General features: G+C 39.7%; 1 protein-coding gene across 1 annotated transcript; it reads right to left on the minus strand.

The window, feature by feature from the left end:
- Positions 1-1,305: 1,305 nt before the first annotated feature.
- LOC146319351 (pterin-4-alpha-carbinolamine dehydratase 2) lies at positions 1,306-25,422 on the minus strand. Its single transcript, XM_084730374.1, has 4 exons — positions 25,211-25,422; positions 24,155-24,286; positions 5,179-5,259; positions 1,306-1,539 (listed from the first exon to the last, which is right to left on the minus strand). Exons 1-4 carry the CDS (start codon positions 25,328-25,330, stop codon positions 1,444-1,446), a joined length of 429 nt encoding a protein of 142 aa, XP_084586500.1. The 5' UTR covers positions 25,331-25,422; the 3' UTR covers positions 1,306-1,443.
- Between the last annotated feature and the right edge of the window lie 626 nt (positions 25,423-26,048).

Consider the following 26,048-nt stretch of genomic DNA (forward strand, 5'->3'; position numbering starts at 1 on the left):
CTCTGCACGTACGGGGCAAGGCCGAAAACCCGTGGCCTTTGACCCCCTCAGGCAGCGCTGCATTAAAAACCCACGTGACTATAAAAAGGACAAGGGCTCTGGAGCTCATTGGAAAAAACTTCTCAGTAAACACAGTTTGTTGCTTCATCTAGAAATGAAAGTTAAGACTGTGCAAAGTGGAAGCCAAATATCAACAACAACCAGAAACGCTGCAGACTTCCCTGAGCCCGAGCTCATTCGAGGTGGACTGACGCAAAGCAGAAAAGTGTGCTGCGGTCTGACGAGTCAGCATTTCTGCACCATTTCAAAATAGAAAAACAGAAACCCCGGAGTGTTGCGTACCTAATATCGTATATCAAGAACAGAAAAGATTTTGCTTTCAAAACTTCAACAATTAGTGTCCTCTGTTCCCAAATGCTCATTAAGTGCTGTTAAAAAGAAGAAGGTGATGTATCAACTTTTTTGGAACATGTCAATATAGGATGATATTTTATATTTTTACTGATATTTTACTTATCAATCATTTGTTAGCTAGTTTGCCAGCAGATCCCTAATACTAGCTGTGAGCTATTTTGTTTTGTTGTTTTTTTAATCAACGATTTGCTAACATTAGCTAATTAAAGATCAGAATATACAGTTGATGTCACTTTACAGGTCCAGCCATCCAACAGAGCAGTGGAGGTGTTCAGCACCTTGCTGTTGGGTCTACCTACAAGTAGATAAATCTTAGAGGGAAAGAAAAGCATCATACATGAATTTCCCTTCTCCAGGCTCAAATACAGAACAGAGAAAGAGGCTTTTTTAAAATCACAAGTTGTCAGCATGAACACAGTCCTACTGATTTGGCTTTTAGTACACTTCTTTTCTCCTTGCTGATCTTCTCCTGATGGCGATCCAGTCAGGAAAACACAGCAGCCCTATCTGACTCATCCCTTACCAAACCGTAAATCAAATAAATCCCCTTCCTACTGACTTTGACCCTTTCCTCATTTTGCTCCGCTCTCCATGGCCAACAGGAGAACATGTGGTCTGGTGGAGGACGGGATCGCTGGCAAGTGGCGGACAGAGAGCTGCAGAGCAATTATGCTCCGTTCTAATTCCACGTGTGAAAATAAACACTGCTGAAAACTAGAAAACCACACAGCGACACACACAATGAAATTACATCTGCCAGAATCAGTTAGCGATGGAGTCCCGAATCTAAACCACAGAATGAAGTTTTCTACAAAGCCTTACAAATTTAATTTTTTTTCAAGAGTCAGTGCTGGGATACATTATTATAAATCAATTACAGAGACAAGACCGTTTCACAGAATCAAAGTTTTATTCTTAAAGAAAGCTTGTACAAAATCTGCTGCAAATAAACGTCAAAAACAGAATATCTCTCACAGTAGTAATCCTTTGGACCGAAAGCAGGAAAGCATCTGATTAAAGACAAAAATATTACATTGAAAGTGCAATTTTGTCTATAAACTTGGCCATTTTGATGTCCCGTTTTGACAGTCCTCCACAGTCATGTGTAGTCAACGTTATCTGGACCTGTGAGGACACATACACACTGGTTACAATCACAAAGCAATAACAGGTCAAGCAAAATTAACAAATAACAAAAAAAAAAAAAAAAAGAAACTAGAACTAGAAAAGAAAACTTAAACAATTTTGGATTTAAATGGCAAAGTAGGATATCTGGTCAAAATAGTCAATAGTCTTAGATTCAGGATTCAAGATTTGGTTTATTGTCATTTTCTTTTGTATTTTCATACATAAAAAAACAAAATGCTGTCCCTCCCAGCCCAAAGCAAACTAACACAGCAGTACAACTAAAACATACTCAACTCAATCATATGTAACAGCAGCATGGATCAATAAAGTGCATTGATTTCAAAGAAGTGCACGTTTCAAGTGTATGATACAGTTTAAAAGGTGCATGTTTCGGATTAAAAGAAATGTCTGTGTTTGAATTTAAAAGGTGCATGTTTCAGATCAAACAGTCAGTGCTGCAGATTTAAAAACCTGTGTTACAGATTAAGAAAGCGCAGGTTTCGGATTTTAAAAAGCGCATTTTCCATTTTAGGTGCCAGCGCTGATGTGGGGGTTAAATCAATGCAGGAGACATGGATTATGTCAAAGTAGTGGCTTCTATGAATGTCCTGTTTGTTTTGCAGTGACTCCAGCCTGTTGTTGAGAGTAGTAGTTTCAGCGCACAAACTCCCTCTGAAACCACAAATTGCTGTCTTTACGTTTCTGTTCAATGAGCTTAAGAGGTGTTGGTTGGTATTATTTCTTGGACAGAACGCTGGACAGAACCACGCTAGCTGTTTACAATCTTTACGCTGAGCTTGGCGAGTCACGTCCTGACGTCAGCTCTGTGCTCCTGAGGGACACTTCAGATTCTTTCAAGTAGGGTTGTATGAGCTACTTGTACGTAGTCAGTGTATTACCTACAGTAGAGTAGAAGCAGCAGGAGTACCACTGCAGGAAGCTAAGCAATGTACTGTGGTGGACAGGATCAGCAACAAAATGTAGTTTAGCCAACTATAAAAAGGTCTGTATGATGCATTTAGAATATTTTCACTGCTTTCCCTTGTCATCAGACCGTCTTTTCTGATGGAAAACTGCTGTTCTATAAGTCAAACATTGCTGTCTCCAAAGTCACCAGATTCCTTTGGTGAAATCAGTAATTTTATCTTGCAAAACACAGGAGTTGCTGTTCTACCATAGCCTCGATTGGTTAGTTTGTTTGTGCGACTTCTGCCTTTTAAAAGGTTCGTTCGGATTCACTGAAGTCACACAATAACACAAACAGACCTCCAGATTCAGGCAGCGGTAGAAATGTAACTTCTATGTTGCATGAGGTAAAATTACAGTTTTTGCCCAAGAAGTGTGGTTGGTTTGGAGAGAGCGACATTTGGCTTATATAACGATTTCCCATTAGAAAGGGCTGTCTGATGACAAGATAAAGCTGTGAAAATATTCTAAATATAGCCAACGTTTAAACTGATATTGATTTTTTTTTAGGTGGGCTCAGCTTCTTGCACATTATTCAAAAATTCAAAACTCCAATTCAAATATCCCTTTAAAGCACAGACATATCTTCAACTCACCCACTTCAATTTCATCAAGAAAGCGACTCAGCACATTTATTAAAAACGTTGAACTATTTCTTTAAGCCTTGATCCACATAGAGTGACAGATATTGTTTTGTTATTTGGCAAAAACTTTGATAAAACAAGTGGAAGCCTTTAACAAGGAATACAAGATGGTTAAAAGGAAAGAATAAGGAATAAATGGAATTATTTATAAATTCTATTTAACCTGTGGATCCAGTTTTTCCATATAGAACTTGGGAGGACACTTTTAATTGTCCTATTCCATGTTTAAGATGATATATAAAACAACAGCGGACGAATTTACAAGATTCATTCGGTTAAAATTTATTTATAATTTCTTGCCTGATGGGGAAAATGTTAAAACTTGGGGTACTGCTGAGTCAGATAAGTGTTGTTTTTGTTCCAAGGAATCTGAGTCAACTGCAAATCTTCTCATTTCTGTCATGTTGTTTCTGCCTCTTGGAGGGAAGTTCAAAGGACGTGTAATGACGTGGGGCAGCGATTCGAACCAGACGTTTTCTCTGCGGTATTAGGTGATGTTTCGGAGATTAACGGTCATATTATTAATATGATTATTTTGTTAAGGGAAAGATTTGTTTTTGAAGCTCCTGGTGAGGATTCCTTCAACATGAGTCATTTTGTAATGTTTAATAAATTTCTGGATGGACATATTGCAAAAAGAAATGATGACCTTAAAAACTCAGGGAGGATGAGGAGGGTTTATTGAAGCTGAAGGCTGGTAAGAAACTAAAATAACCTCAAGGAATTCAAAATATTGTTTCTTTTTTCTTCTTCTCCATATAATACAATAGTCTCATTTAATTATGTACTTACTGGGATTGATAGGTCTATTGGTTTATTGGCTGTGGTGACAAATGCAGGGTTAAATGTTCATGTTTTTACCCACTTGCCGGGTCGGGAAGGTGAGTAGCCAGATTTACTTGCCCAAGACACTGGGACAAGCATTATTGTTGAGCCCTGCGTATGTTGTGTGTTTGTGTTTATTTAGCTGTATAAGTTTGATTGTGTATTGTGGTTTGTTTTAGTGTGATTTATTGTGTTTGTTGTGCTTGTTTGTATTCACTGTTTTGTTTTTTTCCCTTGGTGAGTTATGTTTTTGTTATTAAATAAATAAATAAATGAATAACAAGCAGTGGAGGCTGCATTCAGGAGTACTTTAAATTTTGTGGGTAAATTTTTAACTCCACCCACTGAGGTTTGACTCAACCAATGAGCTTACTCCCTGGAGAGCAGCTCTGGCTCTGAGCAAAATGTTTGTAAACTCACATCTTAATATCGAGAGGCAATAAAACAGAGCAGAGCATGAGAGAATATTAATAGGATATTAGCAGTAGCTCAGTATACATCATGTATTTAGTGGAGGCTGAGCCTCAGTCAGAGTGGGATTTATGTGTAAGTGTCTGGTGGAAAGTGCTGTGGGGGCCCAGAGACCTGTAGCACCATTCTACAGCCACTTTAATAAAGAGTGGATTAGGAGCAGCATTCCTGTCAGAGCGGCCCGCTCCACCACACAGTAACTCAGTGGCTACAGCCTAATGCTGAGAGATTTTCAGGGACTGGGTTTGTCATATCAACCACTACTTTATTTCTGAGGCAGAGAAAGTGAGAGCGTGCATGAGTGTTGGAGTTGTGGGGGCGTCGTGGAGGAGGGGGAGGGGGGTGCAGATATTTGCAGAGCTTTTCACAAGAAAAACGATGGGATTACAGTGTGAAGCTACTGCGTTTTTTTTTTTTTGTTTTTTTTTCTGCCGTTCTGACTAACAGTGTGTTGAGTGGAGAGCTCTCCAGAACCAGCGAAGATTGTTTGACATGAAAAAATCTAACTTTATCCAGGCCTGATTGATCTCGGTGTGTCTGTAATTTGTTATAAACCAGCCGTAGCATTGTCAATATGGCAGTGAGTCAAACACGTAGCCATGATAACACTGTTTGAATCTACAAGCCGTGATTTTTGTAATGGATACTAAACAAATGCAGCACATGAAAGTGACTCCTCAATGACCATGTCACACTGTGATTTGGGCCACGATGTAGTGAAGGTTATTACCTTATTATAAACATTGAACCATTCTGGGTGATGGTTCATCTTCTCTGCCTGCAGAGCCACCCGAGACATGAAGCCAAACGCCTGGTGAGAAAGAAACAATCAACTGTCAATCAAAAACAACTGAGGAAGTGGATTTCTCCTCTTACAACCCCGATTCCAAATAGCTGGGACTTTGTGGAAAATGTAAAACAGAATGCAACAATTCGCAAACAATTCTTGACTTGCATTCATTTGAATACAGTACAAAAAATAGATATTTGATGATCAAACTGATAAATGTTATTGTTTTTTGTAAATATACACTCATTCAGAATGCAGGGGCATTACTGAAGTGCAAAATACGACAACTGAAACCCCGGACTGTTGAACACCTGAAGTCGTATATCAAGCAAGAATGAGAAAGAATTTCACTTTCAAAACTTTCGGCAACAATTAGTTTCCTCAGTAAAGACAAGGTGCTGTATCTCAGTGGTAAACATGTCCTCATCCAAACTTTTCTGCAACATGTAGGCATCAAATTCAGAATGAGTGTATATTTACAAAAACAACCAATAAAGTTAATTAGTTTCGACATCAAACATCTTGTCTTTGTACTGCATTCAATCGGATATAGGTTCGAAAAGTTTTTGAAAATCAATGCATTTTGTTTTTATTTACGTTTTTAGACGACATCCCAACTTTTTTGGAATTGAGGTTGTAACAGTTATTACAAAAAAAGGCTTCTTTATGTAATTTATTTTTACTCTAATTGTTATAAATGGGGTGGACGAAATATTCATTATAAGGCAAAACAGTTAAAAAGCACCACAAACTACAGCCTCCAAAATCACTGTAAATCAACAAGTGTATTTAAAAAAAAAAGTTTAAACAAAAACTAAACATTACCCTCAAAAAAGGACAGAATTTATTGTAGAGCTGTTGTTTTAGGCATCGCACTCTGATTTGCTTTGGTGCACTTTTTCTCAGCCCAGCAGGACAGCAGATCTTAACAAACCAACCTAACCTAATCCCTGATCTCAGATCTCATATCTCCCGACCTCAGAGTGGTACGAGACATTTCAGACAATGAGAGCTTCGCTTTCATCACGGTATAATATAAACTGTTCTTTGTGTAATTATTTATTAACTACTGTACACGCTTATTGTACCAGGTTCTCTCTGGCTCTTCTACCAAAGCTACTGTCTAGCCCACAGAAGTGCATCTTACAGATAGATGCTGGTCGTTGCTGTCCTCTGGTGGTCGGAGCATTAATAACCCTTAACACTGATAATGGGTGCAATGATATATTGTAAACTTGACAGTTGTCACTAAAGGACTACAGCCACAATAAAATAATTTACATAATTAAAGCTGGCATTTAAAAATAATCCAAAAATTACTGTCCCTAGTAACTAATTACTACACACATACAGTATCAAAAGTGGTGGACAGCAGTTTACAATTTCAGCTAAATCTGACTGCTTCAAATCTCAGCTGGAAGAGGAAAGCTGTTGTGCTGCAGAAACACAAATTCAAGAATCACTGCTCTACAAAACGTGGAGCAGTATGCTGGATATGACAGGAAAAGAGCGAAAGATACACACAGGAGGACCTGGCTGGTGGCTCCGAGATAACTGATCATGAAAATGCAATTCATCAAAAACCGATAATAAACCAACCAATAATATACATGTAATACTTTAGTCAAATTCTAAAAGACACACACACACACACACACACACACACACACACACAAACACACACACACACACACACACACACACACACACACACACACACACACACGCACACACAAATCCACCTGAAAGAGATTTTATAGAACACCATGGAAAAATGACAGTATTCATATTTGATAAGGCAGAACCAAAGAAAAAAAGACCCAGCATAATTAATTAATCGATTGGCCAATCGATTAATCAGGTAACTGTTACAGTTGTGATGCATGTTACTGCAGACATATTGAACACAAGGAGCGACGCTGCCATCAGAGGCCCGGAGAAGCACAAGACAGCGTCTCTGTGCATGTAGAAAACGATCACGAAGGCATGTATGAATGTGTGCATACTTCCACACCCACGTGAGGAGCAGACAGCCTGTAGACACACACTCAGAAACATACACACTCTTCATATTTCGAGTTTGGCATGTGGCTCCCTCCAATCACAGACCATCCAGGGAGTGATTATGGTTATTCTAATTATCTACAAAGAGGAGAGTGAAATCCCTCGTCATGCTCACTGTGAAGAGAGGGGGGAGAAAAAATCAGGTAGACCTATTTCAGAGCAATTTCCCACTGCAATCTCAATTAAGCCCCTAAATACTTCCTCCCTGCCTAATTAAATCAACTGAAACGCCATTGTTTACAGGCCCTGGCTGCAGCCCCGTCCACCACCTGACATGACGAAACAGAATTACTCTCGCGGAAGAAATTGCGTTTAGCCTTTTTAGTGCGTTGTGACCAATTTCTGAGACGTCCTGTTCGGTGCTCGTGCAGCGCGACACGTGTAACACGATCGGCAGCTTGATCAAATTGGTTATCAAGGAAACCGTCTCCTGATCAATTTAAGTAATTGGCATATTCCTGCAACTTGACCCCACTGGCACCAATTTGGAGAGCGAGGCGGTCTGCTTTTTCTCAGCTCTCATTGGCTCTAATGGAGATGGTTAAGCAGCCTGTCATGTCAGGTGTTGTTCAAACATGTCCTTTCTGTCTCTCAGGGCTGAACTCTGGCTAATCTGCAGCTGAGGAACAGTGAGTGACAGGTAAAAGGATTCTGTGTGAACACTTAAGGGTTCCTGCACATTGTCCCATTTCAAAACACCACGTTCCTCTAAAAAACTCACTTTCCAACCAGGGCTCAAACAAAAACTCATCCCTTGGCATTTAAAGACACTCCTGATTGGCCAAAAGAATATGAGTTAAGACAGTTTTTTTTACAGCAACATTTAAAGCAACATTATGCAACTACCTTAGTTATAATACTGACTTGTAATAGGAAGAATGGCGCCTCTGTTGTTTCATTTCCAAAGCCTGTTTTGCACCATGTAGCTTGGGCAGATACGATCTTCCACAAGAAGTTGGTGCCAGCGTCACAGGGGGCAAAGGGGGGAATACCTGTCCAAGTATCTTTTGTTCCCCCCCAATTCTCAAAATTCATTATAATAAACATTAAACATTGAACATCTATTGGTAAATTAATTAAAATTGGCAAACTAATTCACAAATTAAACTAATTACTAATATCTTCTTCATGTACAAGCCTCTGAGATGTTACGCAATCACCTGCCACCAGCTGGGGCTGCAGCAAGGCTGGTTAAAAACATCCAGATGGTCTCTATGTTTTTATTCAGTAGTTGACAACAGATGGAACAGCATAGTTTGGTAGTATTTTGCTCTATAAAATAAGGTTGTATATAGGCTGTGTCAGAATAAACTCACAAATAACCACTCAAGCGGACTAAAGAATAACCACGTTCAGCACAGATATGTGGACGTTAACCTGCAAGGAGAGAAGGCTGCTGGTGCTAGCACTGCTAACATTAGCCACAGTCTACAAAGCAGGGGACTGTTCGTTATTTGCGAGAGGGTGTTGATGGTGCAAAATCAACGACAATCAGCTTTTGGTGGACTTGTCCTGGATTAAAAATGAAGTGAAGACAAATATGACGTAAAAATGCCCCAGGACACTTTTTCTCATGGCTGAGCTGACGGATACATTGGATTTTTATGATATTCTGGATTATTTCACATGAAGCAGAGCCAGAAAAAATGCATTACGTAAGGCAAGTCTAATTAGGCTCATGAAGTCTTCCTGTGTTTGTTATGTGAAGCCATGTGTAACGCTTTACGGCACTACATCACACACCGCCCACCAAGGCTGCAGGCCTTCAGATGCTAGCTCTGTATTCTCAGTACAAACATCATAGCTGAAGCGAACACACTGAGGAGGATGTTGACAGAGGACGCTAAGAAGTAATATCCGTGGTTGTGTGCAGAAGCACTCTGCGTCATAGATTACTTAATGCCAGACCAATTTGACTTATTACAGACATGTCTACATTGGTGTGCAGAATAGAAACATGTATTTGTGTCTGCATCTTGGTGGCAATGTAATACCTCAATTTGAGAGATCCTTATCAAAATTGTTTGGTTGCATTGTTATGTGTGAACGTTAAAAAATAAATATCAGCTGAAACATCGTGATCAGAGTTAGTTTTAATTGGAAAGTATTGTATCAGCCTCAAAAATCCAGGATCACTCGAGCTCTACTTAATGCCGGTTTAATTTCTTGGCTGACTTTGAGGCTTGCGGTCAGCAGTCCAAATGCTGCGTGCTGATTATGGCCCGGGGCTACATGACTGTGAGAAATTTTGGTTGCATTTTACTGGAACAGTTTCATATTTATTCCCGCTGGAGACAAAGTGTTTTCAGGCTCCTGGCCTTGATCAGCACGTGTGAATAATGGGTGTACTTCCCCCTTTAATACAGGGAGGATCCCTTTTAACACTACATGTCTGCCAACTGGGTCACACCACTTAAAAGCAACATTATCACAATAACATAGTTGTAGATTCACTGATAATACGGTGGTTCTCCAACTGCAAACATCTGCAGTCACATCTGTACAATACGTTTCCACAGATTTCAAAACTTGGCAGAAGGGTGAACTTCCAGTCTGGACCAATAATTGGTCACTTCAATTCAGTTTTAATTCAAGATGTATATTTTTCTTTCAAAGCCAGCTCACAGCATGATGAAGTTCGCCAGTGATTAATAACAAATGGTGTATTAGTGTCCAAATAAGTGTGTTTTTTATTTGCATTTTGAATCAGTTGAATTAAACCAACCAGAGGCCATACTCATCCAAACTTTTAAGTGCTGCACTTTTCTTTTTTTTGGAATTACAAAGATTTATTCCCATTTAAACAAGAAACAGACAAAGAAACGGCTCGGTATCATGCCACAACGTAAAAAGTTCATTGTTATAACATGTTTTTCATGTTAAAAATATGACATACAATCACATAACAATGAACATTTCTTGTTATAATAATCTATAATGCAAACGCCTCAAGCTACAATATGAAAATTGTCACACTGTAATAGTTTATTACATGGCTTGGTAAAATACTCGATTCTAATTGGTTAATTACAGCATTCTAAAGTCTGTTGCTATGAAGAACACACCGTTGCTATGGACACAGTTCTGATCATAGACTCTGGAGGAGCAATAAAATAATTTTTAAATCACTAAAATAATTTTTAAATTAATATTTAGCATCAAATTTTATTCTTTTAGTATGTCATCCTGTAAAAAGTGGGATAATGTACATCTGAAACTCACAATCACATTTTAATTTTGATGTGATGAGTGTCTCACACAAAGAACAGAACTAAAACTTTGCTTCAGTCTACTTTATAAATCACTTAATTATGATTAACATAAAAAAATCTCTGCTAAGTCAAGGTACTTTTTTAAAACAATTTTTTACAATTTTATCAGATTATTCTTACAGGGATGATGCACATAACCATAATGTTAATTTTCAACTGTTGTCCCCTGGCCAGACATGAATATGAATTGTTTAGTCTATCAACAGAGAATTAATTATTTGTTTTCATTTTTATTAAGGATAAATTAACTACGAAATTCACCGTTTTCTGCTCAAAAGTGAATATTTGCTGGTTTTATGTCGTGTCTTCATATCAAGACATCAGTCTGGGCTGTACAGTCACACTCCCAGAAAAATTACATGTCCCCGTTTAGACCTCATTGATGCGTAAACTAACCACAAGGCAAAATGTGACGTGGAGGAAAACGTAATGCGAAACTGAGGATGACAACTTCGATGTGTTTGCAACACGAACCCACAGAAAAAGATTTTTCACGTCCCTGAAAAAACAAGGAGAGAAAAAGCGAGGAAAGCAGTAATCTGCTGCTACAAATGAATTGGAGTTGAATGTCCAAAACGCCTGAAATCCTGAAAAGGCCTGAAAAATCGTGCCCTACTTCGTCCCTCTCTCACAGGCGGTGGTCCCTCGGGGGCAGTAAGGGGAGTAGCAGGACACAATGCTGGCGGAGTGGCGGTGCTGCGCCTGTCTGTCACCTGTGGGTCAACTCAACGCCCTCCACTTGGGCCAAACACGAAAATAAAACCATCCCTCAACTCCCAGCTGAGGTCTTATGTCAGCAGAGGTCAAGGACTCTCCCTCTCACAGAGCTTTGTTTACTCCAGCTGTATTGTACGGGCCACACTTCTCAAGCCAACAGGTCAGACCGCCGGTCGACTATCCGTCCATTCAGCCTGACAGCCGCTTTCCCCAACTGGCCCGGCAAGCTGTACACCCTTAGAAATAAGGGTTCCGAATGGGTTCTTCCTGAAGGGCTACAGTTCTACCCAGAACCATTCGCTTCTGAAGCACCCTCTTTTGCAGAAAGGCTTTACCAAGGGTTCTTTGCAAGACTAAGAGTACTATTAAGCACCCTTTTCATCCAAAGAACCGTCTTTGGACGAAAGAGTCTTTCAAAGATTACTGAAATCCTTGAAGAACACTTTCATCAAGGGTTTTTTGTACCATGATGTGAAAACATTCTCTGTAGAACCCCATGAGTGTGTTCTAGATGTAACCCTTGGAATATTAAAAAAAAAAAAGATTCTCAATAGAACCTACTGCATGTATTCAAGATAAAATCCTTAGAACAAAGAAGGTTGTTGATAAAACCCCCTTAGTAGGATCTAGATGAAACCCTTGTAATATAAGACGGTTATGGGGAGAAACCTCATGCGTGTGTTCTAGATCAAAGCCTTGAAATATAAAAAAGGTTCTTGGTAGAACCCCCTCGTGGATTCTAGATAAAACCTTTGAGATATAAAATAGTTCTTGGTAGAACCCCTACCATGTTCTTCATAAAACTCTTGGAATATAAAAAGGTTCTCAGTAGAGCCCCCTGGGTTGGTTCTTGTTGGCACCCTTAGATGGTGGAAATGTTCTGGGTGGAACCAACATAGAAGAGTTCTCTGTAGAACCTCTCATAAGGTAGTTCTGGGGGAAACCTTTAGCTGACGGTTCTAGGTATAACCCTTTATGTTTGGTTCTAGATAGAACTCCCTAAAAGGGTTCTAAGCAAAATCTTAATAAAAAAGGTTCTACAGGAACCTATGGGGACAAGCCGAAGAACCCTTTGTGGTTCTACCTAGCACCTTCACTTCCAAGAGTGTAGCTGTCAGAGTCAGATAATTTGACATGACATTATGCAGGCCCCCATCTCAAATAATCAGAAACACCCGACGGCAGACCCCCGCTATGCCCCCTTTCCCCACGTTCCCGCTTTTGAGCAGCCGATTGGGTGCTATTACGGCATGATTGTCATACAACACTGGATGAGACAATTTGACGTCGGAGCAGAGTGGTGTTCTCTCTCTCATTGCGGCCGTGGGCTGGAATACAGGACTCAGTTTCAAACACATGTGTCTGTTATTTACAGATCGGTTTTCCACCGCCGCGCAGTCCAGGGGCTTAGAAACGCCTGCTCCGTCTTGCCAGGACTAAGTGCATGCAGATTGTGCCTACTCTTCACTAGACACACATGCACGCTGATGCATGTACGAGTGCGCACATGCAAGTATGTGCCGACACACACATGAAGACAAGCCGCTCTCCTCCATTACACACCACCACGACTACCCGATGATTACCCCGCGAGCCCCATCATCACCCGCGTCAGCGTCAGCCCCCTGGAAAACCTTCGCTCCTCCGCAGTGAAAGGCAAGAACGCTGTGAACTGCACGGTGGTGGTGGTGGTGATGATGATGATGATGATGATGATGATGATGATGATGATGATGACCACACCTCTTATGTCTCATTTCTCTTCGCGGGCTTCCAGCTGGCCGGACGAGGCTGCCCGCTGAGTTAACATGTAACTTTCAGAAAATATTGAATAATTATGAAGCAAAGCTGCCAGGCGCTGAAGTTCTTTCATGTAGTGGAGAACGTTCCGCTGGGTGTGTGTAACATCATACGCTGTTAGAAATAAAGGTGCTGACTAGAACCTTAAAGCGTTCTTCAACTTGTCCCCATAGGACAACCCTTTTTGGTTCCTGGTATAGCCTTTTATACAGGTTCAGATTGGAACCTTTCAGAGAGTTCTACCATAAACAGTTGCATTTAAAACCATTTGTGAAAGGTTTCACCCACAAGCCACTATGAGAAGTTCTACAGAGAACCCTTCTATAGTGTAATGGTTTCACCCAGAACCCTCTCTGATGGTTCTAGCCAGAGCCTTTCCACCTTCTAAGGGTGCTAACAAGATTCCACCTGGGAGGTTCTACCGAGAAACTTCTTATATTCCCAAGGTTTTATCAAGAACACTCATGGAGTTCTAGTGAGAACCTTTTTATATTCCAAGGGTTGGGGGGTTCTAGAGACATATCTTTTTATAGTGCAAGGGTTTTATTTATTACACACTAAGGGGGTTCTACTGAGAACTTTTTTGTATTCCAAGGATTTTACCTAGAACACACCAAGGCAGCAAAGGGGGGTCTATCTAGAACTTCTAAGGGTTTTAACCGATCAAGGGGGGTCTATTTGTAACGTTTTGATATTCCAAGGGTTTTATCTAGAACCCACTGAGGGGGTTCTGCCAAGGAACCTTTTTTATATCCCAAGGATTTTATTTATATACTTTTTTATATTCAAAGGGTTTATCAAGAACCCAACAAGGAGAGGTCTACTGAGAACCATTTTACATTCCAAGGGTTCTATCTAGAACCCACCAAGGGGTAACTACCAAGAACACTTTTTATATTCCAAAGGTTTTTTCTACAGACATTTTTATACTCCCAAGGTTTATCACAAACTCCAGATTCTACAGAGAACCTTTTAACATTTCATGGCTTCCATGATTTCAACAATGCTTGAAGAACTTTTTTTTTTTTTTTTTTCCAAAAAAGGGTTCTTTGGATGAAAAGGGTTCTTAAAGAAACACTTAAGTCTTGACAATCCCATTCGTCAAAAAGGTTTCTTTAGAAGCAAATGGTTCAAGGCAGAACGTCAGCCCGTCAGACAGAACCCCTTTGGGAACCTTTATATCTAAGAGTGTAACGAAGTTGAGAAGTTGAAGTTGAGAGACACAGCGAGAAGTTTCAATCTGATACTCTTGACAAAGGTGTTGCTCGCTGTGAACACTCATTACGTGACTAACATCCTGTGCAACGAATGTTCACGCAAGTCAGCTCCTATTTATGTACAGAGTGTCATGTCATGCTCAAGCATGGCGTTAAGGCCAACTTATGCAAACCCCCTCATTAACTGCAGGGTTACCAGCCGGGGCTTAAAAAGACATTGGGCTCGTCAAAAGACAGCAGACGTCAGGGCCATCTTAGCTTACCCAGGGACTGATAGCCAGATTATCTAACCACCTCCGCTCGGGCGCCACACCTCGCCGGTTCCCTCCAGCCATTTTCACAAGACGAGATGAATGCGGGACGCCTCCGGTTCCCAGGGAAAGTTCCATTTTGGAGACGGAGGTGGGAACTGAACACCGCTGAGCCGATTAACCGGCCTCTCACTCTGAGTAAGAGATACGGTGTGAGCGCTTGTGTAGGGCGATTATGTACATGTGTGTGTAAACACGAGGGTTTAAATATGGAGTTTTAACATTTTCATGCCAGAAAATGACCAGTTTTCTGTATTTCTGACAGAGTTTTGTACCAAAACTGTCCACTGACCAAACTATTTTGAGGGTTTAGCAGCTTTTCACAAGCACATTCATCCACCACACCCTTTCGTTATTTCATAAATTCCGGGATACTCCGAAAACAATATGAAAAAATAAATTGAGCAATTAATTGAATTCGGGCCTAGATCAGGGGTCATCAACATTGGCTCAGGAGTCACATGTGGCTTCCTGTGGCTTTAACTAGAAATGACATAGAAAGGAATAACGGATATGTAACATTTTCATTTATCCTTGTTTTAAGTCTAAAGTTATTCTTACATTCTCCGACCGTGTCGCCTGTACAGGGAATTAAAAAAAGAAAAGAAATACGCCTCAAAGCTTACGCCTTTGGCTCGCCACCTTTTCTTCTAAATTTTGCTCCCTTCCTCTGCCTAGGCTCATCAAAAAAGAAAAGTCTCAGAGGAGCATAGAGAATTTAATAGTTGTGGCTCCAGAGAGATTCTTTTTGGATGTTTTTTTTTGGCTCTTTTGAGCGTAAAGGTTGCAGATTCCTGGCCTAGATTCTCAACTAGGGTACCAGGCCCAATGGTGGTACTCGAGCTCCCTCTAGTGGTACACTGAGGAATCTCCTTGAATTTTGAAAATGAAATAAATTAATTTAAAAACATATAATCATAATACGACAAAATTTCAAAATGAAAATACATGAACTTTGAGACTGCTGAAATGTGATTTTAAAAGTAAGTTTTGTCTGTCCTGTAATATTTTTTTGTCATGTTTGTCATGTTCGTGCTCATACGTCATCTGTGATTAGTTTCGAGATAAACTGGGACAGCAGCAACAGTCAACAGTAAACAATAAATGCTGCTATATTTTAACGTCAGTCATAATAGTGATTCTGGGAGAGCCTGATATTTTGGTACACAAGGTGAAACATTGGAGAAACGCTGAATTAGGTCTTATTTTTTCCAATTCTGTAACGTAAATCTTTATCCTAGCACTGTACGATACGGCTTACAAACGATATCTAATATTTTTAGTCTGTGGCAGGTTAGACAATATATCTGGATATATACATCTTCTTTAATAGTAAATTCTTAAATATTGATGATCTTATAGGACATGATGCACCGTTGATATTAAACTAACCAACAGTATTTAAAGTACAAACAAATAGGCTAACGCAACAATATTGTAGGGATAATTGGTGCTTTCGGCAAATATTAACATAAAGACAGTTTCAATAAACAATCATCGGTGATGTGGACATAATAACTAAGTGGGTCAAAGTAAATAACAGAACAGTTAGAACAGTCTGGTTTTACATCACTTTACTGTAACGCAGCCTTTAAAAGTCTAGTCACATATTGACGATATTGATATATTGTCCAGCTCTACTTTAGCTGCTACTGGGTGCTAACTGGGCTACAATTGTACGAGAATAAATAAATAAAACTATATCCAGTCTTCACCAGTACTTTGCATTAATGCATTTATTCATCTTGTGTCCATACTTCATCATCTGTCACTTACAGGTTTTCCACATTAAGTTAAATCAAACGCAGCCACGACGTTGACGGAGCTCAATCGAAAACGGTTCGCTTCTTCCTCTGATTACTGGCATGAACATAAATCTCCTGTGGTCAGCCTCGGCCTGAACCACGCACCCCCTCAGCGCTCAGAGGAATGTTTAAACCTATAATATGTGAGTTCTTTCACTAGGGGTCTCTCTCACATTAAAATAATAACAAAGAGTAGTTTGATGAGGATGAAGCAGCGTGGGATCGCGAGAGTTGTTTTTTTTTTATTATTGTTAAACAACCACCAGTTCTGATGAAAATCCTTTGTGAAGTGACTGAATAGGAATTAAATTCACAGATGAGGTTTTATTCATACTGCGTTTAGTAACGTTTGCTCACTTCCTTCTATAGTCTCTGACCCATCGGCACATCCTACGTCTCCCCTGGAAGTTACAGGAAACTCACAAGTTACCTTGAATAAAAAACAGATTTTTCTGTTCGAGGATTGTTGAAACCATTTGTGATAATGTATACAAGTCCATAAAATAACATATATCTAGCATTTTTAGACATTTTAATGCTGAAATGTTAAACAAATAAAATACACGGCTTCCACACTATCCATTAGTTTTTCAATTATTAATTTCTTCCTTGCTTAAAAGTATTCATTCTATAATAATAAATGACATTAATAAAACCACATACATTTACCAGTAAATAAATAACTGACCAGAATTGTTGTCATTGATCGCTGTTAAAAATCTAACCAATTAATAGTGTATAATCAATAACTGAAGGGGAAAGGCTAGTAATCGCAGTGATTAAGCCTCATTTGACATTGTTTTGTCAAGTGGAACCATTTGTTAAATGAGGAAACTTAAAAATAAACATAAAATGAGAAAAAGGGAGGAAAATTTATACTTTTGTCAAATTTAGTGCATTAATTATTAAAAATCAATCCATTCACTGATTATTAGCATTTTCAACTATCGGCTAAGAAAAATTTGAAGAATTTGAAACCCTACATTTATCATAATTCTAAGTATTTGTTAATCAACAAATGCTCAGTGGACAAAGAATAAATTAACTGTGCAAAGAAAACAATTGAATGCTTAACTTTGTAAACCGTTTGTACGTCGGGAGGAGATCTGACTTTGCAGGTGGGGAGCACAACGAGTCGGTATAAAGGACAAGCGGCCGATGTCAGCAAAATAATTCATCAGTGTAACCTCTGTGCATGCAGACTGTGAGAGAGAGTGTGTGTGTGTATCTGTGTGTGTGTGTGTGTGTGAAGCAGGAGGGGGATGGCTCTGAGAGTTTGGTTTACCCAGGGGCTCAGTTTTAGTTGTAGGACAACTTATTCAACACAAGCAGAGCGAGGCCTGTAACGAGAGGCAGAGGCTCGGAGGAGATTTGGTGGAGAGGGAGCCCCTGACTGAATATAAAAAGGGGGATCAGCCTGTGAGCACGCAGCGGAGGGAGCGGAGGGAGCTGTTGGCGCACGGCAGCGCTCTCCTCCGTCTCAAAATTGGAACTTAAGTCCAGGAGCTGTGTGGACGCTGCAGCTTTTTCCGGTGCTTGTAATGCAGTTATTGTCTGTGGTGAACCGCAACTTTGCCGTGTTGTTTGTCTCAAGTTTGAGTCATATTCTTTTCTGTTTTTGTTGTACGAACATGACTGAAAATGTTGTGAATTTATAAATATCCATTGCTATTTTATTAATTAATTAATTCATTTATTTCAGCAAACAGTTTGACATGGAACAGCTTTCTAACATGACCTCAGGGCAGTTTCTAAAGCAGCTTTGCGGAGTTTTACTACATCAGTCTGTGACATTTATGTGCCTATTTTGACGTTTAATGTGGCCAACTAACATCTCACCCTCTCAATTTAATATTAGGTGGCCGGATTTTTGGTGTTTTCAAACTTATTTTCAATGTACATCCATACATGGACATTAGAGGCGTCACAATTTCCATATTAAATCAAAAATCGATTGAAAGCACAATCTTTTTAAAGAAGAATTTGATTAATATGTTCTAAAAGGTTAGGAGAACATTAATTCAGCGATATAGACCCAACTAAGAAGACCACCACTGAGTGAATGCTGCAAATTTTTACTAAAAACATAACAATATATAATACTGTGTTGCTCAATACAGTAATGTATCCTATCAAACCATGACTTTTTGCTTCCTTCACTCATCATACCTTTCATGAATGCTAACTTGACTTGGACATTAAGGAAATACTGTTTAATAATTGATTTTAACATGTAGATTTAAAACGGCTTTGTACATGATGCAAGCATTTAAGATTTAAAGGTCGAGTTGGTATGATTTAGTGGGATCTATGTGCAGAATATGGCAAGAGCAGAACATTATATTTATATATACAGCTTGTGATCAACAGAAAATAAGAATTGTTGCGTTTTTGTTAGCTTAGAATGAGCCTCTCCTTCATACATGGTTGGAAGGGGAGGGTGAGGCAAGTGGTATTAAGCTGGGTGCAATCTGCTACTCACCACTGGATGCCACTGAATCCTAAGTTTGGAAATATCTTGGCACCTCACGATTCAGATTCAGATTCAGATTCAGATTCAGAGGGCTACAATGTGATTATAAAACGATTATCTATGCATCTTGATTCATGATGCATTGATGCATTTTTCATAGAAAATGTAAACAACTAATTGATCATTAATTAATAATGGCGACATATTAATCAACTAATGGTTGCAGCTCAGTCTTCAGATTCATTGTTTTGTCCAAACAAAAGTCTAAAACAAACATATCCAACATATAACACCCAATATTTAGATTAAAATGGCATAAAACAGAGAAAAGCAACAAATCCTCATGTTTGTCATTCATTGACTAGCTGTCATCCATTCATGTTAGAAATTAGTTCCACAGAGAGAAAGTAGTTCCTGGATGAATCTGCTCACAACAAGGTCTGTGGATTCTCTTCAGTAACTGGGTCGTGATTTCTGGAAAGAGACTCTGGTGTTGAATTAATCAAATTTATTTTTTTGGACACTTTGAGCAGCACAAGCCAAGTGCCATTTAGTCTCATTATAATCCAGAGATGGCGGACATCTCCATGCCGACATCTCCAAAACTGAGCAACTCACATCAAAACAATGTAAATGGGTAAACGGCACTACGGGTAGGTGGGAAAAAATGTATTTTTGTTTTTTTTGAGGTGAACTGTCCCTTTAACTGTAAATGAAAACAATTTACCTCAAGAACTCTCCTTTAGTTTGGGAGGGGCTTATTCAAGATAATAACCAGCCATTTTCCACCCTAAATGCAGCTTTTGAGTGATTTTTTCCCATCGTTGCACGACTGAATATTTGTGGGGAGGGAAGGAATGCCATCGTTGTCAACTTCAGCTAACATAACACAACAGTTGAGCATGCACAGCTCACCTCTCCTATACAAACTGCATCTTAAGGCTACCCATTTCACTTGTTGTGTCGCATGAATGTTTCCACTTCAGCCGCTGAAATGTAAAGCAGATGGTCATCTGTAAACATACATAACATAAGGCTCGATGCGTAAACAATATCAGTGACTGCAACTTAAAAACAAGCACGATTCCAACCAAAATTTACAGTATTAAAGACACACACACACACAGATGTTTCCACATGTGATTGCAGGGATTCTCACTGACCAAAGCTGCTCCAGAAAGAGGATTTCACCTCTCAAACCTGATTAAATATTACCGTGCTTGATGAGGAAAATAACTCACAGTTACTTCCTCAGACCACTGCCACAAACGACGCACAGTTTACCCAGATAAATTACAGACCTTGTCACAACAGCATCATAACACTTTCCATCTGCTGTAATCAAAGAAAAATAAGGTCAAAAACACAAAAATGCAGCTGTCATCTTCTTTCTTACTTCATTTGTAGCTATGAATGGCACTGTGCTCATGTTTTCAGGTCCATTTCAACAGATCCACGGTCATAGACACAACTCTACCGCCCCCTGCTGACCGCAGGAGGAAGTGTTTCCCCTCACAGAGAGGGGGATTTGCTATTCTCATTATAAACTCTCGGGGATCTGATTTCCTCAAGCCCATCACTCGCAGATAAGTGGCGAATGGAAATCAGCCAGCATGTCGCTCCTCATCTCCATTCCCCTCTGGTAAAAGCCCTTTAAGAACAGCCATGAAAAACGAGCTAGAGAGTTTGTGAAAATGCATCAGAGAATTGGGGGGCGGCGGTGGCGGCGGTGGTGTCGGGAGAGAAAATAAAAGAAGGGTGAAAAAGAAGGACAGAGACGACAGACGGAGAGAGTTGCCAGCATGTAAAATTGGAACAACATGAGCTCATTCCCCAATAACATGGGGCACAGAATGGGAATGAGAGACAGACAAAGACGGAGAGAGACGGAGATGAGGGGAAAGGAGGGTGGCAGGACGCACATCTACCAGGAGGAATGATGGGGTTGTTAGTGGTCTGCGAACCAGATGAAACATTTTAACCAATTTGATTGTTTGTGAAAGAAATCATTCTGATCGAAACCCCAATTGCTGCCAACTGGCCGCCTGGCGTGTCTCAGGGTAATGCAGCCTGACGTGTCGGGGTAAGAGGAGAGGCTTTAGAGCCAGGAGGAGCAGATGGGGGAGGTCAGCGCTTGCCCCACCGACTTCAAACACGGGGAAGTGTAAAAACAGACTATTTTAGGGGCTAAAACAACTAACGACGGGATTAGAGGAAGTCCGCTAAGTGGCCTTGAGATGTTGCAGTTTACTTCGCCCAATACATGGCTGAGGCGAAGTGGCAAGCTGCCGACCGATGCTGTGCCAAAAAAACATTTATATATAAGTTTTAGTGTTTCTTTCACCCTCCATGAGTGGTGAATGAACTGCAATGTCTGTCACAATAAGCATGATAATGTTGAGACTGCTATCTAATTTATGGTGACGTGGTAAACTGCTCTTGTCTGATACAACAAGCATGTTAAACCCAAGTTCCGAAAACGGTGGGATGCTGTATAAAACATAAATAACAGCATGTTTTACTTTAAAGACACACTGCTGTAACACATGCAGAATCTGTCTTGGCATTGTCTTGCTGAAGTAAGCAGGGACGTCTCTGTCTGGAAGGCAGCGTGTGTTTCTCCAAAACCTGTATGCATCTTTCAGCATTAATGGTGCCTTCACAGATGTGACAGTTACCCATGATGCAATGGACGCTGACACAACCGCCTACCATCACAGATGCCAGCTTCTGAAGTTAGCACTGGCAACAATCTGGACGGCCCTTTTCCTCTTCAGCCTGGAGAACAACAATGTCCGTGATTTCTGAAAACAATTTAAAACGAGGACTCGCCAGACCACAGCACACTTTTCCACTTTGCATCAGTCCATCTCAGACGAGCCCGGGCCTCGTGAAGTCAGCGGCGTTTCTGAATCATATCGATACGCGGCTTTTGCTTTGCATGGTTGAGTCTTTTAATTGCATTTGTAGATGCAGCGACAAACTGTGTTTACTGACAACGGTTTTCCAAAATGTTCCAGAGCCCATGCAGTATCGTTCATACAGTTATGTGGGTTTTTAATGCGGGTTTTAAATAGAGAGGGGTCAAAGGTCACAGAAATACAATGTTGGTTTTCAGCCTTGCCCCCTACATGCAGAGATTTCTCCAGATTCTTGGAATTTCTTAATGATATTATGGATTGTAGATGCTGAAGTCCCTAAAATCCTTTCAGTTTTGTGTTGACAAATGTTCTTCTTAAACTGATGGACTGTTTGCCCACACGGTGAACCTCACCCCATCCATGCTTGTGAATAACTGCCCCTTTAATAGCCCAACATGATACCTGTCAAACTTCCCCAGTTTTTGTTGCCCCTTGTTTTAAACATGTTGCAGGCATCAAAATGAGTGTATTTTCACAAAAACCATTTATCACTTTGAACATTAAATATCTTCTTTTTGCACTATACTCAATTGAATATCGGTCAAAAAGCATTTGACCGTGATTTCATTCTGTTTTTATTTATGTTTTACACAGCATCCCAACTACTTTGGAATCAGGGTTTCCTAATGTCCTTTCAATTGTCATCAGTGCTTTTCTTTGCAGGTAGGAACAAAAACAAAAAAAACCCCACCAACCAAATGGAACCAGTGAAAGCAGAGAGGAACCTGCCCCCGTTACACCTGCAACCAATCAGCGTATAAACACAGATGAATCTGTGTGTTTCCGATGATTAGCGAGATGGCCATGCGTCTGGCGGTCTGCGTACTGATCGATTAAACAAACCCCCGGCCGGCTTACAACAGCTCCCTGAAGACCACAGCTGAACGCAAAAACGCTAAAAAAAAAAAAGAGTCTAGAATTTAAGAAAAAAAAAAATGCAGAGACTGAAGCAGATGTCAGCTGCCGGTGTGTGTGTGTGTGTGTGTGTGTGTGTGTGTGTGTTCTTTATTTCATAATAAACCAAATAAAAACCTGTATCCACAGTCCAACCAGCTGCACAGTGATGCAGGTCCCATATTGTGAATATCATGATCCCTGTGATTAGTTACGACAAGTGGGCGACTGATATGGGTTTTTCAGTGCAGATATAAATAGAGCAGGGAGGCCAATGGCTGACATAAAACGCTGATATCAAAACAAATAAACGCGATTTATAATTCCATTATTTCTTGCACATTACAATCTAATATTCATGGTTATCTTAGCTAGTAACATGTTGTTTTAGATGGATTTTTTATTAATTAAAGAAATAGAAAATTAGACTGGGTAATGATGAAGATTTCAGAACGCGGTATTTAAGACAGCGGGGCACAGTATGTCAGAAGCAACGTCATTCAACTGCATTATTCTGTACATCATAACATAATGCATATTTAAACAGTCAGTAACCATTTTAGGTTATATTTGCTGTCATTTAGGATGACAGGAGAAATATGTTAACATTTAGGGAAAGCAGATGGTGACTGAGGAAAATTAATTCAAATTTTACAGAAGGATGCATGACAGTTATCGTACAGGGCTCCAAACTGACTTTTTTGCCACCTTCCCAAAACTCACAGGGGGGAGCACTAACATCGTTTCACAGCATCCACACTGATAAGTCTGCAGACGTTGGCTGATTCCGATTATCTCCAGGGTTCCTTCACCCATTTCTTTATCTGAAAGCGATAGATTCTGTCTAATACCGAATTATGAAAGAAATGCAATTACAATTTGAAACTTTTCAAACCCTGAAAACACACCACGTTAAAATCTGAGTGTTACAGATTTAAGAACCCTGCATCTCAAAATGGCAATCAATCTACCGATTAATCAGTACGTCTCTAGTTATGACTGTTAATCTCAATAATTTGAGGAACAAATTATTTTTAGCTACTTATATCTACCTCTTGACTAACCTTATTTAACACAAATAAACATGAATGATTATTCCTGCCATCTACTTTTTATTTATTTTATAGTAAAGAGTTTGTATTTCAGATGCAAAACAAAATCGTTCCATTTATAAAACTTTTTTTTTTTTTTCAGTGTCTTATTGCTCAATGTCCCCCATTTAATTTCAAACAACCAATTCGAATTTGGGTGCATCCCCAGTAAACATGCATGGCAGGGAGCAGGAAATCAGATACACCTGCCTGATCACAAACTACGGACCTGGCTACACTGACCTAACTGTCAGTCTTGCCTAAGGTTTAAAACCAAGCCTGAACCTAAACTTAACCAACGCAAGTGACAAAATAACCTCACTTTATATCAGCATAAACACATGCACCCACCTGATTAAAGTTTTTAAAGTGAAGCTCTTTGAAGATGGCATTGCGGTCATCCACCTCCATCCAGCCTGTGGCCCTGAGCTCCATCACCAGCTGTTCCCGGTCTGCGGGGGAGAGCCAGTGGGCGTCTGATGACTGGAGACGAAAATACACAAAACTCATGTTCAACTTTTTTGACATAGTGGTTACATTAAAATTAAATTAAAAGTCAACTTTTACTGTAACTGAGGAGATGAAGTTTGAGATTGCTTCATCAGATGTCACCTTCACTTACCTCAGTGCTATTAGAGCTCAGCCCACAAGGTGGCAGCCTAGCACCAATAATGAGCACCAATAATTAGGACCCAAACAAGCAATGGCCACACAGAAATTAAACTTATACTCGTATATTGTTATAATATTCATAGTTCACTGCATAGTTACTGGGAGTGAATTAACCATTTTGAACAACACCAAACCCCATACTAATTCTTAATGTTTAGTATTACCTTACTTAGTTGCAAATTCACAGTCACAATAATATGAATGCAATCACCTTGTTTGACTCGTTACAACTCATTCTTCAATTCGGCACCTTAAGAACGCAAAAATCATAGCGTAATGTCGAATTATTCAACTTTATGTCAACGCAAATGACGAAATATACGGTAACGTTAGCCAAGTACACGTTCGAAGGGGAAGAACATATGGGAAAGAGTACGACTGAACTCGTGAAGATGAATCTTTAACTTAATATTGTCCGGTGAGTTATATCCATCAAAATGTTTACGCCGAATTGAAGAAAAGCTCTGTGGCAGTTCAATAATGCATCAAACTCAGTTTAATAGGTGTGTTTGTTTACAGGTATCCATGTAGACCTTTAATTCAGAGTGTTTCGAATAGAGTTTGGCGTACGCGTTTTTTCATACGCCAAAGACGGTGTACCTATCACCACCTGTTATAAATTCGCATACGTCGTTTGTCTCATGGGATTACACTCATAAGTACACAACTCCATCCCCGTATGCAATAAGATGCTTATGAATGCTAATGCTAAAAGACAGTCAGTGCGGCACTCACCATTTTGGAGGACGAGTTGTTCCTGGAGAGCGCAGGCAGCAGCGGACTGCTCAGCCTGAACAGTCGGTTGCAGCAGGGCCATGAGCTGCTCGTCCTCAGGGTAAACATTAACCCAGACATGACCAGCGCTTTGTCATCTGTCCCCTTTCACAACTACTGCCACCACTTCTTCTGCTGTGTCCTGTCCTGCCCTGTCCTCTCACACTTTACCATAGCTGTTCAGTTTACTGCCTGATTAAAATCCCATATTTTCCAATGAGGTTTGGTTCAGCGCTTCATGAAGTGATTTGGAGGTCTTGCAAACCGGATGTTTGCCAATAATCTTGTCAAAATTAATATAAAATCATGTATATTTCTAATAACATATTAATGCATATATTCTTCCTGAAGTCAGCCTTTAATTGTGTTTAGAAAACATGACTGATTTGGAATAAAGCCATTGTGTCACCTTAAAGAGCCTGATAAACTCTTCTTTTTTAATGTAATCCTCAACCTACCTCACTTTAATAAAGTTGCTTTTCTGTACTTTGTACTTCAGGATTATGACTTAAATCTCCAATAATAATAATAACAACAGAATGATACAGAAAACAGAAACACAAGCTTTGACTTCTCTAACAGAGTGGTTCTCAAATAGGAGTCCAGGGACCCCCAGGGGTCTGCCATATTCTGCCATATTCTGCCAGGGGGCTGATGGTTCAGATTCATTCATTTAATTATATATATATATATATATATATACATACACACACATATATTAAATTAAATTCTGTTATGAAATATACCATTATGTATATATAAAATATGGTATTAGTATTAATATGTGTTAACATGGTAC

This window comes from Lutjanus erythropterus, chromosome 11 (assembly GCF_056507025.1).
Source record: "Lutjanus erythropterus isolate fLutEry1 chromosome 11, fLutEry1.hap2, whole genome shotgun sequence".
Lineage (NCBI taxonomy): Eukaryota > Metazoa > Chordata > Actinopteri > Lutjaniformes > Lutjanidae > Lutjanus > Lutjanus erythropterus.

Bases quoted from the DNA above. Each gene is read 5' to 3' on its own strand.
- LOC146319351 (XM_084730374.1), bottom strand. From the start codon at position 25,330: ATGTCTGGGTTAATGTTTACCCTGAGGACGAGCAGCTCATGGCCCTGC. The intron at 24,287-25,210 runs GTGAGTGCCGCA...TTTCGTCTCCAG, and splicing joins ACAACTCGTCCTCCAAAATG to TCATCAGACGCCCACTGGCT. The intron at 5,260-24,154 runs GTGGGTGCATGT...CTTTCTCACCAG, and splicing joins ACTTTAAAAACTTTAATCAG to GCGTTTGGCTTCATGTCTCG.